Raw genomic sequence first — 16,691 nt, forward strand, 5'->3', positions numbered from 1 at the left:
GGGGCCTTGAGGGAAACTTCCAGGTGGTGGTGTTCCCATGCATCTGCTAACCTTGTCTTTCTAGTTGGTAGCAGTTGTGGGTTTGGAAGGTGCTGTCTAAGGAGCCTTGGTGAGTTTCTGCAGTGCATCTTGTAGATGGTACATAATGCTGCCACTGTGCATCAGTGGTGGAGGGAGTGCATGTTTGTGGATGGGGTGCCAATCAAGTGGGCTGCTTTGTCTTAGATGGTGTTGAGCTTCTTGAGTGTTGTTGGAGTTGCACTCATCCAGGCAAGTGACGAGCATTCCAATACAGTCCTGACTTGCGTCTTGTGAATGGTGGTTAGGCTATGGGGAGTCAGAAGGTGAGTTACATGATTCCTAGTCTCTAACCTGTTCCTGTAGCCATAGTATTTACATAGATGGTCCAGTTCAGTTTATGGTCAATTGTAACCCCCAGGATACTGATAGTGGGGGATTCAGCGATGGTAATGCCATTGAATGTCAAGGGGCGATGGTTAGATTTTCTCTTGTTGAAGATAGTCATTGCCTGGCACTTGTGTGAAATAAATGTTACTAGCCACTTGTCAGCCCAAGCCTTGGTATTGTCCAGGTCTTGCTGCATTTGGAAATGGACTGCTTCATTATCTGAGGAGTGGCGAATGGTGCTAACCATTGTGCATTCATCAGTGAACATCCCCATTTCTGACCTTATTAGGGAAGGAAGGTCATTGAAACAGCAGCTGAACATGGTTGGGCCTAGAATGGTTGAGCTTCTTTGTGTCCTCCTCACAATTCCACCTTGCTTTGTATTGTCAGCAAATTCACATGCATTATTCTCTGCATCTTTGTCTGAGTCAATAATAGAGATTGTAAATAGCTGAGGCCCCTGCACTGATCATTGTGACATTAGTCAGAGCATCCTACCTTTAAAATGCCTCATTTATGCCTACTCTAGGCTTTCTCTCCATTAAGTCATCCTTTATCCATGTGAATATATTATCCACAAATCAATGAGCCCTTACCTTGCCAATTAGCCTTTTGTGTGGTACCTTATCGCATGCCTTATGAAAATCCAGGTATATTACACCTACTGATCCCCCTTTATTTACCCTGCTAATTACATCCACAAAAATCTCTAGTAAATTTGTTAAATACAATTTCCCTTTCGTAAAACCCATGTTGACTTTGACTGATCATACTCTGATTTAACTGCCCTGTTTTCTCTCTCCTTCCTTTTTTGAAGAGCAGTGTTATATTTGTTATATTTCCAATCTGATGGGATTGTTCCAGAATCTAGGGATTTTTTGAAGCTCCTGGTGATTTGTTCGGATTTTAGTCCTTAAGTTTCTCCTGTACTTTTTCTTTGCAGATATGAATTACCTTAATTTCCACACTCTTTTTAGCAACTAGCTCACCCCCTATTTCTGGTGTGAGGGGATAAGGCTATATGTTTATAAAAACATATATGGATATCCTCATGGCTTTTTCTAAAAGACAGTATGGAAGGGTGGGAGTCATGTGACATGGGCCTCTGGCTTGTGGAACTAGTAATATTACCTTGCTGAACTGCAAAGCTCAGTCTGCAGTTTACCATCTAACTGGCACCCTCACAGAAAAGGAGCTCTGGCCCAGGTTGGATACCTGGAGCCATCTACCCTGCTTCTGCTGCAAGTTCTGTACCATTGCCTATAACACTGATTCATCTCTGCATGCCTATCTCATTGTGTGAAGTCAACACCACCGGAAAAGTGAATTATACATCATCAGTTTGCAGTCCACCAACGTCCATGAAGGAATAACTGATTGGACATTGATTTCGGACTCTGGAACCCATGTGAACCAATCTTTATTTTCTCTGTGGCCTTGGTACAGTAAATTCTTCTTTTCTCTATCTATCCCCCTCTTTACTGTCTGAGTGTGGAGGTGATATTCCAAACATCCTCCCGCATTTTGAATGTGTGTAATAAACTAACCCTTTGAGTTCATCCTATCTCGAGTTTGCTGTGGGGCTATTACTAGGAAATTGGATCACACAAGGGTTTGGGGAGATATGCCGCCACTTATAAAGAGGGAAACAAATCAAAACACCTTTCTGTTTATGGACTGGTGGTGAGTGGAGAAATTATTGCTAATTCCTTTTCTCTAATACTAAGAAAATGGTCATTTGTGTTACTCAGATGTGGGTTGAGCAAAGAAATTTGAATGGTGAAACTTTAGCGTCCCTTATCAAAGGGCAACTGAAAGCTATAGCTAGGGAGGTACAGTTAAAATTGCCCATTAAAGTGAAGAGAAGTGAACTGATCCAGTTGTTGGTAGAACTTCTGTATCTCAAGTTACCAAGAGAGCAATTAGATGTAGAGCTCAACCATAAATTTGAATCCCCTCCCCTAGCCAAGTTTGAACTGGAAATCTCAGAATACAGCTGGAATTTGAGAGAGAAAGAGAGGCTCAGGAGAGGGAACAGGAAAGGGAAGAGAATTCCAGCTCTGAAAATTGGAATTGGAGCTAGCAGCTCAAAAGGAAAGAGAGAGAGACCAGACAGCTGGAAGCTGCAAGGGAAAATCTCTCTAGCACCCCTATCATCCTAGCCAAGAACCACTCTCTGAGACCCTCAAGTATGCGAGGTTCATTCCCAAATTTGAAGAGAAATGTGAAGTCATTTTTTGCCACTTTTGAGAAAGTAGCAGGACAGCCAAAATGGCCCTCAGATATCTGAACCTTTTTAATTCAAGGGCAGCTGCCAGGGAGGGCCCAAGAGGTCTACTGCATACTGCCTCCTGATGCGTCCATGAATTATGAGCAGACCAAGGCTGCCATCCTAATAGCCTATGAGTCCCAGAGGCATATCGGCAGCAATTCTGACACACTCGTAAGAAGCCCACACAAACCGACAAAGCAAATCATGCTTGACCAATGGGTAAGGCCCTTAAAAGTCCAATGCACCCTTGAGGGATTGCCTGAGTTGATATTGTTGAAGGAATTAAAAAACTGTTTACCCTCCATTCTGGGGATGCACTTAGAGGAGCAGAGAATCCTCACAGTCTGGGATGCAGCAGTCACAACAGGACCTGAAAACTCAGGCAGACCCTTTCCAAGCCATTTCCATGAACATTGGAAAGATAGGCAGGGCAACTTGAACAGGAAAGGCCCCCATCCAGACCAGAAAACACAAAGGAGGGTGCGAGGAATCCTCCTGCAGCCCGAAAGGGGAACACCCGGAGGCCGGTGTGTTCCCATTGTAATAAAATAGGCCATTCCAGGCCTCAGTGCTGGAGATTGCAAGGAAGGCCCACAGGTCTAATAGGGCTCCATAGGAGCAGTCTTCTGAAGGATACCCAATGAGTAGCACAGCAGAGCAGGCAGAGACTCCCATTACAGAAATCAATCCTTTGGAGGGCAGGACACACAGCATGTGTGTCCAAGCTGGACAAACTCCCAGGGAGCTTCTGGAGTTTTTCCCTTTCAGAAACGGTGTCCTCCGATCCACCCCAAAATGTGAGCAAGTCTGGGACTACTCTAGGACAGAAAGGCCACTCAGTCCTTAATGTTGGAGGGACACCTAAACTTCACCCACCTCCCGAGTCCTCCCTAAAAGCCAAAGCCCTGATCAGTGGATTGGGAGGAGGATCTATGCTTGCACCCCTCCATAAGGTTCACCTAGAGTGTGACCTTGTTTTAGGCCCTGTTACGGTAGGAATTATCCCTAAAGTACAGTAGCAGGAATCGATCTTCTCCCTGGAAATGGTTTGGCTTAAACCAGGTGTTAGCCAATGAAAGAAAAGAGGCCAACGTCAGTCAGCAGAAATCTGCAGGAGATCAAAAAACTGGGGAAGGCCCAGAGGCCCAAAAGGGTGGAATAACACCTATGGAATAGCGAGGCTAGTCAAATGTAGCAAGCCCTAAGCCCAGGCCAGTAAAGTTAAAAAAGGAAACAGCCCCACAGAATATCTCTGAAATAAACAGGGACCAGAGAAGTCCTAGAGCAGTGAAAGAGTTAGCAAGGGTTTGCCGCATGTAGTTGAAGAACCTGAAGAAGGAAAGCTATTAAACCAGGAAAGGAAAAGGTTAAGGAATTGCCAGAAGAATGGCTGGCAGGAACCTTCTTTCTGATATTAAATAGGGACAAAGGGAGTTCCCGAACCAATGAACAGATAGAAAGTAAGATACCTCCCCGAGCTGAAAAGCCACAAAGGAGTGTAAGCTGGAGCTGCGCTTCCACTTGAGGGCAGTTGTGTTCTAGGGGACATGGAACAAGTTAGGAGAGTGCCCCCTCACATTCCAAAGGTCCTGGCCATTGATTGATCTGGTTGTTAGCTTTATGGCAAATCTAAATGGGGACCAGGATAGTTCCCAAATTGGCCCAAAAAATGTGAGGGTGATGCCTTACTTAGTTGAATAGCCACTAGGAGGTGCAGCGAGTGGTGATCATCCACCAGAGGGCAGTAGCGTTCCAAAAGACTACCACCCAACTGACTAGCAGAGGGAAATTCTAACCAGATTGGATCCCATACCCACTCACCATAGTGCAGAGTCGCAAGGTAACCTGACAGGGCTGCCCACTGCATTTAAAATGATCCTGAACAATCCACTAGGTTGCAGCACTGTAACCCTACCCAGCATGGATGCAGGAGAGGCCCCTTACAGAAGGCAGTCTTCCTATCATCCGGGCCCAGAAAGGCTGTCCCAAGTTCAGGGGCAAATTGCATGCCTGTTGCCGATAGCACCTAGCAACAATAACTGGAACATCCCAGTGGTGCTAGCAACTGAGCTGGACACCAGACTGGAATCCCCAACAGAGGTCAAAGTCTCATTAAAACACCCCAATCTCCTGACAATCAGCCTAACCTCAGTTCCTGAGTTTGAACAGCTGAACCCACAGGTTACCAAGGTGGGCAGGGAGGAGCTAAGCAGGACCAGAGCTGCTTAACCCTATGATCAAAGACACTCACGGAGTGAGATACCCAACATTCCCCTGCACGTAGCCCTGAGCAGCTGGACCATTACTCAACCACCGTTTGTTAATCAAACTGTAAAATCCCTGGACCCTTTAGAAGATATTTAGTCAGGAATTGGACAGGCAGGACTCTGAAACCAATAACTTTGCTTATTCCTGATCCCCAGCAGAGGAAAATTCAGAACTCCAACACCGACCAGACTTCCCATAAAGACAGATTTGAATCTGCCCAGGTCACCTTACCATTCCACATCCCAGGAGAGGTCAGTGTCCTCGCTGATGCGCTAACCCAGGTTTAAACCTAAAAGAAAAATGCAGAGAGAACTGTCATTGCCCCTGCTAACTGTGTGTTTGATGTGTCAGTGTAAGTGAGAGAATGAATGCATACTTCTTTACCTCCTATTCTTCCTTAATAAGACGACATAACAAAGAAATATAATTCATTTTTTTTCTGAGGCTGCGAGGACTGTGAGGGACTAAGACCTCACACTGTATATTTTGATATAATAAATACAGATATCCATGGCTATTTCTAAAATATGTTTTAAAAACTGAACAAGGATCCTGAAAATGGCTGAATCTATATCTGTCTTTGACCCCTGCACAAAAGGAGCTGCCAGGCAGTATCAGAGAAACTCACAATTGTTATCTCTGGGGAGCCACTAATGGCCCCCTGTGGCCTGCACAGGCCAAATTCAAAGAGAGCTATACAATGCTATCTGCATTTCATGACCCAGGCTGGCCAACAAGAGTCAGAGCATCTGTTAAGACAAAGGACCTCACAGCCTTCCTTTTATTCCTTAATGGTTGAGACATTTAACAATCTCAGGGATCCAGATGAGGGATACATGACCTTTGTCAAAGACAGTGTAAAGAGATGGGAGTCATGTGACATAGGCCTCTGGCTTTTGGAAGCAGTAATATTGCCTTGCTTAACTGCAAAGCCCAGTCTGCTGTTTACCCCCTAACTGGCAGCCTCACAGGAAAGGAGCTCTGTCTCAGATTGGACACCTGGTCCCATCTGCCCTGCTTGTGCTGCAAGTTCTGTACCATCGCCTAAAGGACTGATTCATCTCTGCATGCCTATCTCATTGTGTGAAGCCAATAGCAGCAAAAAGATGAATTATACAGCATCGGTTTCAGCCCACTGACCTCCATGAAAGAATACCTCATTGGACTTTGATTCTGCACTCTGGAACCCACATGAACCAATATTTATTTTCTCTGTGGCCTCCATAATGTAAATCCTTCTTTTCTCTATCCCTCTTTTTACTGTTTGAGTGTGGAGACAACCCTCCTCCCAATGTTTGAGTATGTGCGATAAACTGGCCCTTTGAGTACATCCTATCACAAGTTTGCTATGGGGTTATTACTAGAAAATTGGATCACACAAAAAACAAGGGGTTAGGGAAATATGCCACCATTTATAAAGAGAGAAACAAATCAAAACGCCTTTCTGTTTATAGACAGGTGGTGAGAGGAGAAATTAGTGATGTTTAAATTAACCCCGGTCCTATCCATAACACTGGCATGCAACTCGTGTCTTCTACTGTGAGGACATACAAAGAATATTTGTCCAGTGTCTCTGCCATTTCCTCATTTCCCATAATAATTTCACCTGTCTCTGCTTCTAAGGGACCGATATTTACTTTTGCTACTCTCTTCCTTTTTATATACTTGTAAAAGCTCTTGGAATCTGTTCTTATATTCCTGTCTAGTTTACTCATGTATTCTATTTTTTTCCCTTTCTATCAACATTTGCTAGGTTCTAAAACACTCCCAAACCTCAGGCTTGCTAACTATTCTTTGCAACATTATAAGCCACTTCTTTCAATCTAATACTATCCTTAACTTCCTGAGTAAAGCACAGATGGATCTTTCTCGCTGTGATTTTGTTTTTCAATGCAATGTATTTTTGTTGAACATTTTGAATTATTCCTTCAAATGTTTCCAACTGTTTATTCGTCCCCTAACCTTTTATTCTATTTACCCAATCAACCTAACTCAGTTCTTCCCATACCTATTTATGCTTTATTTCAGGTTAAGATTCTGGTTTGTGATTGGAGTATATCGGTTTCCAACTTAACATGAAATTCAATTGTATTATGATCACTAGTTCCAAGTGGACCTTTTACTCCAAGAGTACTAATTAACCCTGCCTCATTATACAACTGTTATTAAAACTTCCTACAAACTCAACTTCTAGACCATTCTTTCCAATTTGATTGGTTTAGTCTATATGAAGATTAAAGACCTCCACAATTATTATACTGTCGTTGTTACGCACTTCAATAATAAGTTTTTTTTTATTTATGTGGGTGTTGCTGGCTAGGCCAGCATTTGTTGCCCATCCCTAATTGCCTTTGAGAAGGTGGTGGTGAGCTGCCTTCTTGAACCACTGCAGTCCATGTGGTGCAGGTACACCCTCAGTGCTGTTAGGGAGTTCCAGGATTTTGTCCCAGCAACAGTGGAAGAACAGTGACATATTTCCAAGTCAGGATAGTGAGTGGCTTGGACAGGAATTCCAGGTGGTGGTGTTCCCATGTATATGCTGCCCTTGTACTTCTAGATGGTAGCGGTTGTGGGTTTGGAAGGTGCTGCCTTAGGAGCCCTGGTGAGTTCCTGCAGTGCATCTTGTAGCTGGTACACACTGCTGCCACTGTCCGTTGGCGGTGGAGGGAGTGAATGTTTGTGGATGGGGTGCCAATCAAGTGCGCTGCATTGTCTTGGATGGTGTCAAGCTTCTTGAGTGTTGTTGGAGATGAACTTATCCAGGCAAGTGGAGTGCACTCCATCACACTCCTGACCTGTGCCCTTGTAGATGGTGAACAGGCTCTGGGTAGTCAGGAGGTGAGTTACTTGCAGCAGGATTCCTAGCCTCTGACCTGCTCTTGTAGCCACAGTATTTATATGGCTAGTCTAGTTCAGTTTCTGGTCAATAGTAACCCCCGGGATGTTGATAGTGGGGGATTCAGTGATGGTAATGCCATTAAATATCAAGGGTCGATGGTTACATTCACTCTTGGAGATGGTCAATGCCTGGCACTTGTATGGTGCAAATGTTCCTTGCCATTTGTCAGCAGAAGCCTGGATATTGTCCAGATCTTGCTGCATTTGGACATGGGTTGGTTCAGTATCTAAGGAGTCATGAATGGTGCTGAACATTGTGCAATCATCAGCGAATATCACCACTTCTGACCTTATGATGGAAGGAAGGTCATTGATGCAGCAGCTGAAGATGGTTGGGCCAAGGACATTACCCCGAGGAGCTCCTGCAGTGTTGTCCTGGTACTTAGGTGATTGACCTCCAACAACCACAACTATATTCCTTTGTGCTAGGTATGACTTCAACCAGCGGGGAATTTTTACCCTTATTCTCAATGACTCCAGTTTTGCTCGGGCTCCTTAATGCCACACTTGGTCAAATGATGCCTTGATGTCAAGGGCAGTTACTGTCACCTCACCAAGGCTGAACCAAAGCTGTAATAAGGTCAGAAGCAGAGTGACCCTGGTGGAACCCAAACTGAGAATCAGTGAGCAGGTTACTGCTAAGCAAGTGCCACTTACTAGCAATGTTGATGACCCCTTCCATCACTTTACTGATGGTTGAGATAGACTGATGGGGCTGTAGTTAGCCAGGTTGGATTTGTCCTGCTTTTTGTGTCCAGGACATACCTAGCCAGTTTTCCACATTGCCGCATAGATGCACTTCCCAATGGTATAACCACTGTTTGAGGGCCAGTATACTACTGCCACCAGTGTTTTACTGAATCTTGGTATTCCTAACCTTCACCCAAACAGATTCTACATCATGATCTTCTGAGCCAAGATCCTTCTTCACTAATGTCCTAATGTCACCCTTTACTCTCATGGCTATCCCTCCTTCTTTGTTATTTTGCCTGTCTTTCTGAAATATTGTGTGCCTTAGAATATTTATTTCCCAACCTTAGTCACTTAGTAACCAGGGGCAGGATCTTGAGGTCTGCAAGCCCGCTCGCTGATGTGTGAAATGACGCGGGATGATGTCGGGTGGAACTCCTGATGTCACCCCGCATCATTTCAATTTTCAGGTCGGCGGGTACGCAGTCGAATCAGCTGTGCATCCGCTGACCTATCAACGGCCTATTGAGGCCATTGGCAAAGTCATTAATGGACCTACCTGTCCAACCTTAGGGTTGGTGGGCAGGCCGGTTGCCCTGGCGGGCTTCAGAAAAAGCATGAAATCTCATCCACGGGCGGGATGAGGTTTCATGAGGGTTTTTAAAAATGTAATAAATTTTTGATTTAAAGTAATGGACATGTACCAGCTCATGTGACAGGGTCACATGAGGGGACATGTCAGGGAAATTTTGTTTGTGCACCTTTACCATTTTTACATTTGGAGCCGATCTCCCTGAGGCAGCACTTAGCCTCAGGGAGATGAGTGCGCTCTTTTGCGCACATGTGCGAAAGTGCGCACTCTCGGCTGAGGGAATCCTCCCCTGTGCACACAGGGAGTGCATAGCGCTTCCTGGCGGACGTCACACCCACATAAAATGGCAGCGTGCCCCCAATCGGGGGTGCCGATCAGAGGCGCGCCTGCCCGTGCCCGCTCCGGCACTTCCCCCCCAACAGGGGGAAAATTCTTCCCCATATCTCTGTAATGGAAATTAGATCTAAACCATTTATCCCTATTTGTGCCTCTATTTCATTGATCTTATTGCAGATGCTTTGCCCGTTCAGATTAAGAGCTTTTAATTTCAGTTTTTTACTACAATTCCCTGCATTGACTTTATTCACTGTTGCACAATTAATGCTAAACTGTTTGTCCCTCCCTGTTCTACACTGCTTGACCTTACATGCCTCGGGATACTGTTCTGTTGCCTTGGCTTTTTCCTTTGGATTTGCAAATCTCCCTTTACCCGAATGCTCCCCAACCCTTCCCCCACCACCTACTTAGCCTATAGCCTTAGTCATATGATTCCTCAGAATACTGATCTGAGCCTGCTTTAAGTGCAGCCTATCTCAACCAGACAATTTCCCTCTTTCCTGAGTACTGGTGCCAGTGCCCAATGAATCAAAACCCCTTCTTCCCAGACCTCTCTGTGAACTATGTGTTTAATTCTCTAACCTGCTTGACCTGAGACCAATTAGTACATGGTTCAGGTAACAATCCAGAGGTGAATACTTTCGCTGTACGGTGTTTTAATTTGGTCCCCAACTCCTCAAACTCTCTCAGCAGAGCATAATTCCTCGTTCCACCTATGTTGTTGATTTCCACGTGGGCCATAACAATTGGGTCCTCCCTCCTGTACTACAAGTTTATCTCCAGCCATGAGGAGGTTTCTTTAACCCTGGCAGGCAACATAACCTTTAGTCGCGGCTGCAGAGAACAACTCCCTGACTATACTCCCCCTATGACTACTACCTTCCTTTTTGCTTTCTCCCACTTGAATGGCATCCTGCACCATGGTGCCATAGTCAGTTTACTCATCCACCTGGAAATCCTTCTCCTCATACACAGGTAGCAAGCACCTTGTACCTGTCCAAAGTCAAGGACTGAGGCTCCTTCATCACTACCTGCAGGATCCCCATACCTGCCTGATTTACAGTCACAAACTCCTGTCCCTCACCATTGACTAACTCCAAAGTTCTGCCTAAACTAAGGGCTGTGATTGCCTACTGGGACTAAGTGCCCAGGCAACTCCCTCCTCTCTGATGCTCCACAATGTCTGAAACTCACGCTCCAGCTCAGCAACTCTGAACTAAAGTTGCTAAAGCTGCAGATACTTAGCACAGGTATAATTGTCCCGGACTGCAAATCATTCCACAGGTTCCCACAATTTGCAGTCATGGCACACCACCATCCCTGCCATGTCTGTCTAACCTTATTTAATTAATTAGTCAATTAGTTATTAATTTACACAGCGAGAGTAATAGCAAATTACAGTCTCATAGCTTGGAGAGAAATGAACATCCACCTGTCACTGGAGGCTTCCCCCTTGCACTAATATCCCACCTGCACCAAATTCCTGACATAGTACTCATTCCTCGTTGCATCCAGTCCTCACCATCTCACTCTGTGCTCCCACTCCCACTGAGAGTACCCTCCAGAAGTATTGTGTGGCACTACCACCATGTTACATGGGAGAGACTCAGGGCAAATTTAGCAGCTCAAAACTGGACATCCATGAGGTGCTGTGGGATGTCCGCAGCAGCATAATTCTATTCAACCACAACCTGAAACCTCATGGCCTGGCGTAATTCTCACTCTACTATTACCATCAAACCAGAGGATCAACCCTGGTTCAACGAGCAATATAGAAGGGCACACCAGCAGCTGCACCAGGTTTACCTGAAAATGAGGTGCCTACCCGGTGAAGCTACAACACAGGATTACATGCATGCTAAATAGCTGAAGTAGCATGCTCTAGATAGACATAGGCCAGTATTCCCACAGCCAACATGTCAGATCAACACTCTGCATAGCTCCTTTAGAAGAAGAGCAGGAGAGCTCTCCTAGTGCCCTTGCCAAAATTTATACTTAAATCAACATAATTAAAAGATATTATCTGTTTTTAATCACATTGCTGTTCACTGAACACTGTGTTATACAAATTGACAGTTGTATTCCCTATTTGCAACAGTGACTGCATTTCAAAAGCACTTAATTGGCTATAAAGCACTTTGAAACATTCTTTAGTACCTTCTGTGTCATGTTCATTAATCCAAGTCCTAATTACTGGTCTTTACAGGGCCTCCGGTAAATTTCTTCCATGTCATTGGTTACAACATGAATCATGATTTCTGACTCTTCTCCTTCCCTCTCCAAAGTTTATTGGATCACCGCACATAAAAGGTAAATGGACTAGTGAATGATTTAGTTCATTGTGAATTATCTCCTAGATCTCATTTTGATTGCATTGCATACTCCGGTTGAGGCATAACAGTTATAAATTTTTAACCTGGTCGCTTTTCTCTTCTGAATTATTCCTCAATTAAGAAACCCAAATAACACATATACTTTTTTAACCACCTTACTAACTTGCTCTGCCACCTTTAAGGATTTATATCCATGGGCATTAAGGTCTCTCTACTTATCTAGACTTATCAAAATTGTATCATTCATGGTAAACAGCCTTTCCATTTTAATACTTCCAATGTGCATCACTCCACATTGCTCTGCATTGAACTCCATCTGCCATTCTCCTGCCCATTTCACCATCCTTTGCCATCCTGAAGCTTATATCAATCCTCATCGTGATTTACCAGTTTGTCAAGTATCATGTCAGGTGCAAACTTTATAATGCAGCTTTCTACACCCCAAGTCCAGGTTGTCCATATAAGTTGAAAAGAGCAATGGACCCAAGGCTGAATCTTGGGAATACACAGTGCAAACCATCTCCCAGTCTGAGAAACATCCATTCAACACCACCCTTTGCTTCCTGAACCTGACCCAGTTTTGTATTAATAGCATCACTTTCGCCTTAATTCCATGGGCTTCCATCTTCTTAACTAAGCCTCCTGTCTGACATTTTGTCACATACCTCCTGAAAATCCATATAGACATCTACTACACTACCTCAATCCTCTGTTACCTTATGAAAGAATTCAGGTACAAAGATAGTCATTTGGTAGTACGGAACTTGAGTATTACTGAAAAAAGACATTTCATCAAAGCTTTTCATCTTGCACTCATAACTCATTATCTTGCATTCTTGCACAAATTGTCCTGATGAGTGAAAGATGAAAAGCTTCAAAAAATATTTTTTTCAGCAATTCAGTTGAGTTGCTCAAGCACGATTTGTATTTAACAAATCTTTGCTGGCTCCTGATTAACCCAACTCCCATATGTAAGTTTATTTTGTCCCCGATAATTGTTTTTAATAACCTCCCCAAAACCGATGTTAGGCTGACTGACCTGTAATTTCCTGGTTTATTCCTTTCCCCTTTCTTGAATGATGATATAATGTCAGCAACCCTACCGTCACCTGGCACTGCTCCTGTATTTAATTGGGATAGAAAAATTGTGACCAATACACCTGCTATTTCTATATTTGCTTCTACCATATGTTCACCTATTCTACCTATCGAGCTAAAGTTGTCAGCCACTCCACCTTGCACTTTTAACTTTTAAATTCTTATCTTTAAATCCCTCCAAGCTGCAACCTATTCCAGTCTTATATTTCTTTTTGGTAACACTTGATTCCTCTATCTGTGTCATTTAGTGCAGTTCCCTTCCCTTTGCTCCATCTTTGGCCTCACACCTTTCAGCTACCTGAGTTTTTTAAAATCTAAGTTCCTTCCCTAAACCTCTCTGTTTCTCTACCTCTATCTCATAATTTAACAATCTTCTGAAAACTCATCTCTGCCACCAAGATTTTGGTCACCACTTCTAATCTCTCTCTTACTAAATCAGCTTCCATTCTCTTTACATCTCTGTTTGAAGTGCCTTGGAACTAAGTTTTTACTTTCAAGGTGCTTTACAAATGAAAGTTGTTGTCAAATGAAGCTCAAAAGCTTAAATTGTAGCATGAAGTTCTGTATGTTCGCTTTGGAAACCATACAATGGTGAAAAACCATCTTGAAAATGTTGTACACTTCTATAAACATATATTTATTCTCTGTATCAACACCTGTATTAATTGACTTTTGTACTGGTTAAGATTGTATCAAAACTGAAAACCTGTAAAAGGTCTGCTAAATTCTGTATTAAATTATCTAAATGTATTATCAGTTTGATTCTGCATCCCACTTATATATACATTCCAGTTATTAAGCACTGTTAGTGTTGAATTGTTGATTAATTTGATGCATTCAAGCAAGTTTTCTGGAATATAAAGTGTAACAATTTTATTCCTTTTGTGGTTTTACAATATGATATTTGAAGTAGAAAATAATAGAATTTTAATGATAAATGTCAATACACAGGTTCAAGTTTAACACTTACCAGGATATGTACGCTTCTCAATTTCAAAATAAGTTCATTGCACAGATTTTAATACTAAATAGTAACTTCTTATGGGATTAGCTTCCACACATTGGCAATTATGTTTTTCTCAGATGATAACTTGACATTCTTGGTAGAAATTGCCAAAATTTCTCTTTTTTTGTGCCAACCAAGATGATGATTCCATTTTCCCACCTTGAGGTTCAGCATCTATAGGGTTTCATAGTACTAATGGCTACTAAGTTGTAGAAAATACCCCGATGCCCTGAGGATGTGAGTCCTGTCTGATTTATGAGATGATGCAGCCACCCTTCTCCTTGAAGGGATTCTTGTCCTCAGGGATTCCCTTTATTAAAGGATCTTCTGCAGACTGTGATTCAATGTAATCCTTCAGTTCCTCGGCACATTTAGACACCTGAAATAATTCAAAGTCAAATTATAATTGGTAAATGATAAATGGAGTGATTGTAGAATTTAAACACAGTCACAAAAGTATACATGCTTCTTGTTCCTGAGAATGCTGTTCATAGCCAGGCATGCAGCATTGGCCTTGCTGTGTCTGCTCCACAGTTTACTTCTAAGGGCTGAAGTGTATAACTGCAGCTTCAGATGCCAATTGATGCACTGTGCATTTCCAATATATTCTATTTCCATTTTCAATTTCCAATATCCTAAATTTACATGTGTTGCAAATTAGGAGAAGCAATATGCATTCTTCCGATTATCTCTGACTGAACATGCAGACTTTGTTGCTGGCCATCTGAGACTTCACAAAGCTGCCTGTACTGTAAACATTAATACAAGCAACAAAGTTTCAAGTCTTCAATATTCAATCACCTGTGACATTGAACTTTTATAAAATATTCATTATGAGCATATTCAATTACATTGTTTCTTATTTTAATACAATATTACATATTCCAACAGATCCTGCTTTATTGCTTATTACTGTTAATTTGCAGTAAACTAGTGGATCACAGATATAATTGACGACATTGTGCACATTATTGATTCTTTCCTGAGTCTGTTGAATTTTAAGGCTAGCCCTAACTTTAATGAGGAGCAGCCATAGCACTGTGATCTGTGAGTGTTCATAATGGAAGTGCACTTATTAGACAGAAGGTTTGAAGTATGGCTAATGTTTGATGGGTTAAGAGGCAGCAGTGGATAGCTTTGTCTTGACTTTTGTTCCCACAATTTGGCACTCAGTGTTAACATCCGGCAGATCCAAAGCCATTAAAGTATTAAAATAAGTTGCATGTTGGATTTGCTTGAAATTTTGACTAATTCATCACATTTTTGATCTTTATTCAGATTTCACTAATGCTGAAAGGCAATTTGCTGCTTGCGTTTCATTCTATGAAATGAACCTTAGCACCAATTTAGCAATAGTTAAAAGAAAACTGCAGACCCACAAAACAGCAACAGAAAAATAGAAGTTTCATCTTAGTGTTCTGGAATCATAAACAGGAGTTCCTACCAGCATCCTCTCTAACGTGATTTCTTTACGAAGTTGCTCTACCTCCATTTTCAATCGGTCCTTATCTGTTAACTCTTCCATCCCGGGTGTTATGGTGTCTTAAAAACAAACAAACTTTCGTTCGTAATATTGTCAAGATAATCGCAATTTTTAAAGCACGGATGTTTAAACAACTCTTGCTGCGATGCAATGCGAACGAATGAATGGTGTAAGAGGCGCAAGTTTTGGAAGCGATGAGCTCACCTTGTCCAGGGGTAAATTCAACTCAGCCACTGGCGAGACTCTCCGGCTCCAGCCACTTCCACGGCCAGTGATCCCGCAACCTCCTGTAAGGCCCTTTAAAACAAGGCCCTTAATATCTTAATCTTCCAATGTGATTAAATCAAGAGCTTTAACAGATTTAAACATTAAGTAGAAGGGGAGAAAATCCTTGCCAAACATATTGTTCTAAAATTGCATACGCAACTTTTAAAGGAAACAGTTTTAAAAAAAAACACATCCTTTGGTTCGTCAGCCTTCCTGTAAACATACTTTTTGTTTATTTTTAAGTTACATTTATTAATAAAGTGGATCATACTGACGTCATCGGCGGTAAGCTGCAAAAGTCTGTTATCAGAGTGTTTATCGCCTCTTATACATCTGTTGGAGTGGGTCACCTGCTCAACGCAGTCACTTATAATAATCACTTTCAATAATTCTCATTGCTTTCCCACACACACTGAAATATATTTAAAATCATTCCCTGCAAAATACGTGGTAAAATTGAAACTTATTCTTGGTTTGTTTAACACACACGGGCATCTTCAAAATGACCTAAAATAGGTTGATTTTTAAATATAAATCTGTCCTTCACAGGACAAAGTCTCTCTACTCGAACATTAAAGATGCAATGTTATTCTGTGACAACATCTTTTGACGGGGTGTTCACAAATTGTAACATTGAATAGAAATTGGATTTGGCTGTGCCTGTTTTATAGGTGTAAAATGAAAACAAACCTATCATTCTCAGCCTTGAATATGCTCAGCATCTGAACAACCACCGTCCTCTCTGGTAAAGAGTCTTAAAGATCCACAACCTTCTAACTGAAGACATGTCTCCTCATCTCAGTCCTCAATGGCTGCTTACCCTGAGACTGTGCCCCCTCGTTCCAGACTCCAGCCAGTGGAAACAGTTTCTCAGCACCTACCGGGTCAAGCCTTCTCAGTATTATATGTTCCAGTGAGGTCACCTCTCAATCTTACTAAGCTCCCCACAGTATAGACCCATATGATTCAATCGCTCCTCATAGAGCATCTCTCTTATTGCAGGAATCATTCTACTGAACCTTTATTGCACCCTTTCTAAC

At 42.5% G+C, this 16,691-nt stretch overlaps 1 protein-coding gene and 1 long non-coding RNA gene across 2 annotated transcripts; one reads left to right on the forward strand and one right to left on the reverse strand.

The window, feature by feature from the left end:
- Window positions 1-13,753: 13,753 nt before the first annotated feature.
- LOC144678808 (guanine nucleotide-binding protein G(T) subunit gamma-T1-like) lies at window positions 13,754-15,583 on the reverse strand. Its single transcript, XM_078538752.1, has 2 exons — window positions 15,346-15,583; window positions 13,754-14,280 (listed from the first exon to the last, which is right to left on the reverse strand). Exons 1-2 carry the CDS (start codon window positions 15,424-15,426, stop codon window positions 14,155-14,157), a joined length of 207 nt encoding a protein of 68 aa, XP_078394878.1. The 5' UTR covers window positions 15,427-15,583; the 3' UTR covers window positions 13,754-14,154.
- On the forward strand, window positions 15,344-15,798 carry LOC144678809 (uncharacterized). Its single transcript, XR_013576186.1, has 2 exons — window positions 15,344-15,433; window positions 15,577-15,798. It is a non-coding gene; the product is annotated as an uncharacterized LOC144678809 (long non-coding RNA).
- The last annotated feature ends 893 nt before the right edge of the window (window positions 15,799-16,691 follow it).

This window comes from Cetorhinus maximus, chromosome 3 (assembly GCF_964194155.1).
Source record: "Cetorhinus maximus chromosome 3, sCetMax3.hap1.1, whole genome shotgun sequence".
In the NCBI taxonomy this organism is placed as follows: Eukaryota; Metazoa; Chordata; class Chondrichthyes; order Lamniformes; family Cetorhinidae; genus Cetorhinus; species Cetorhinus maximus.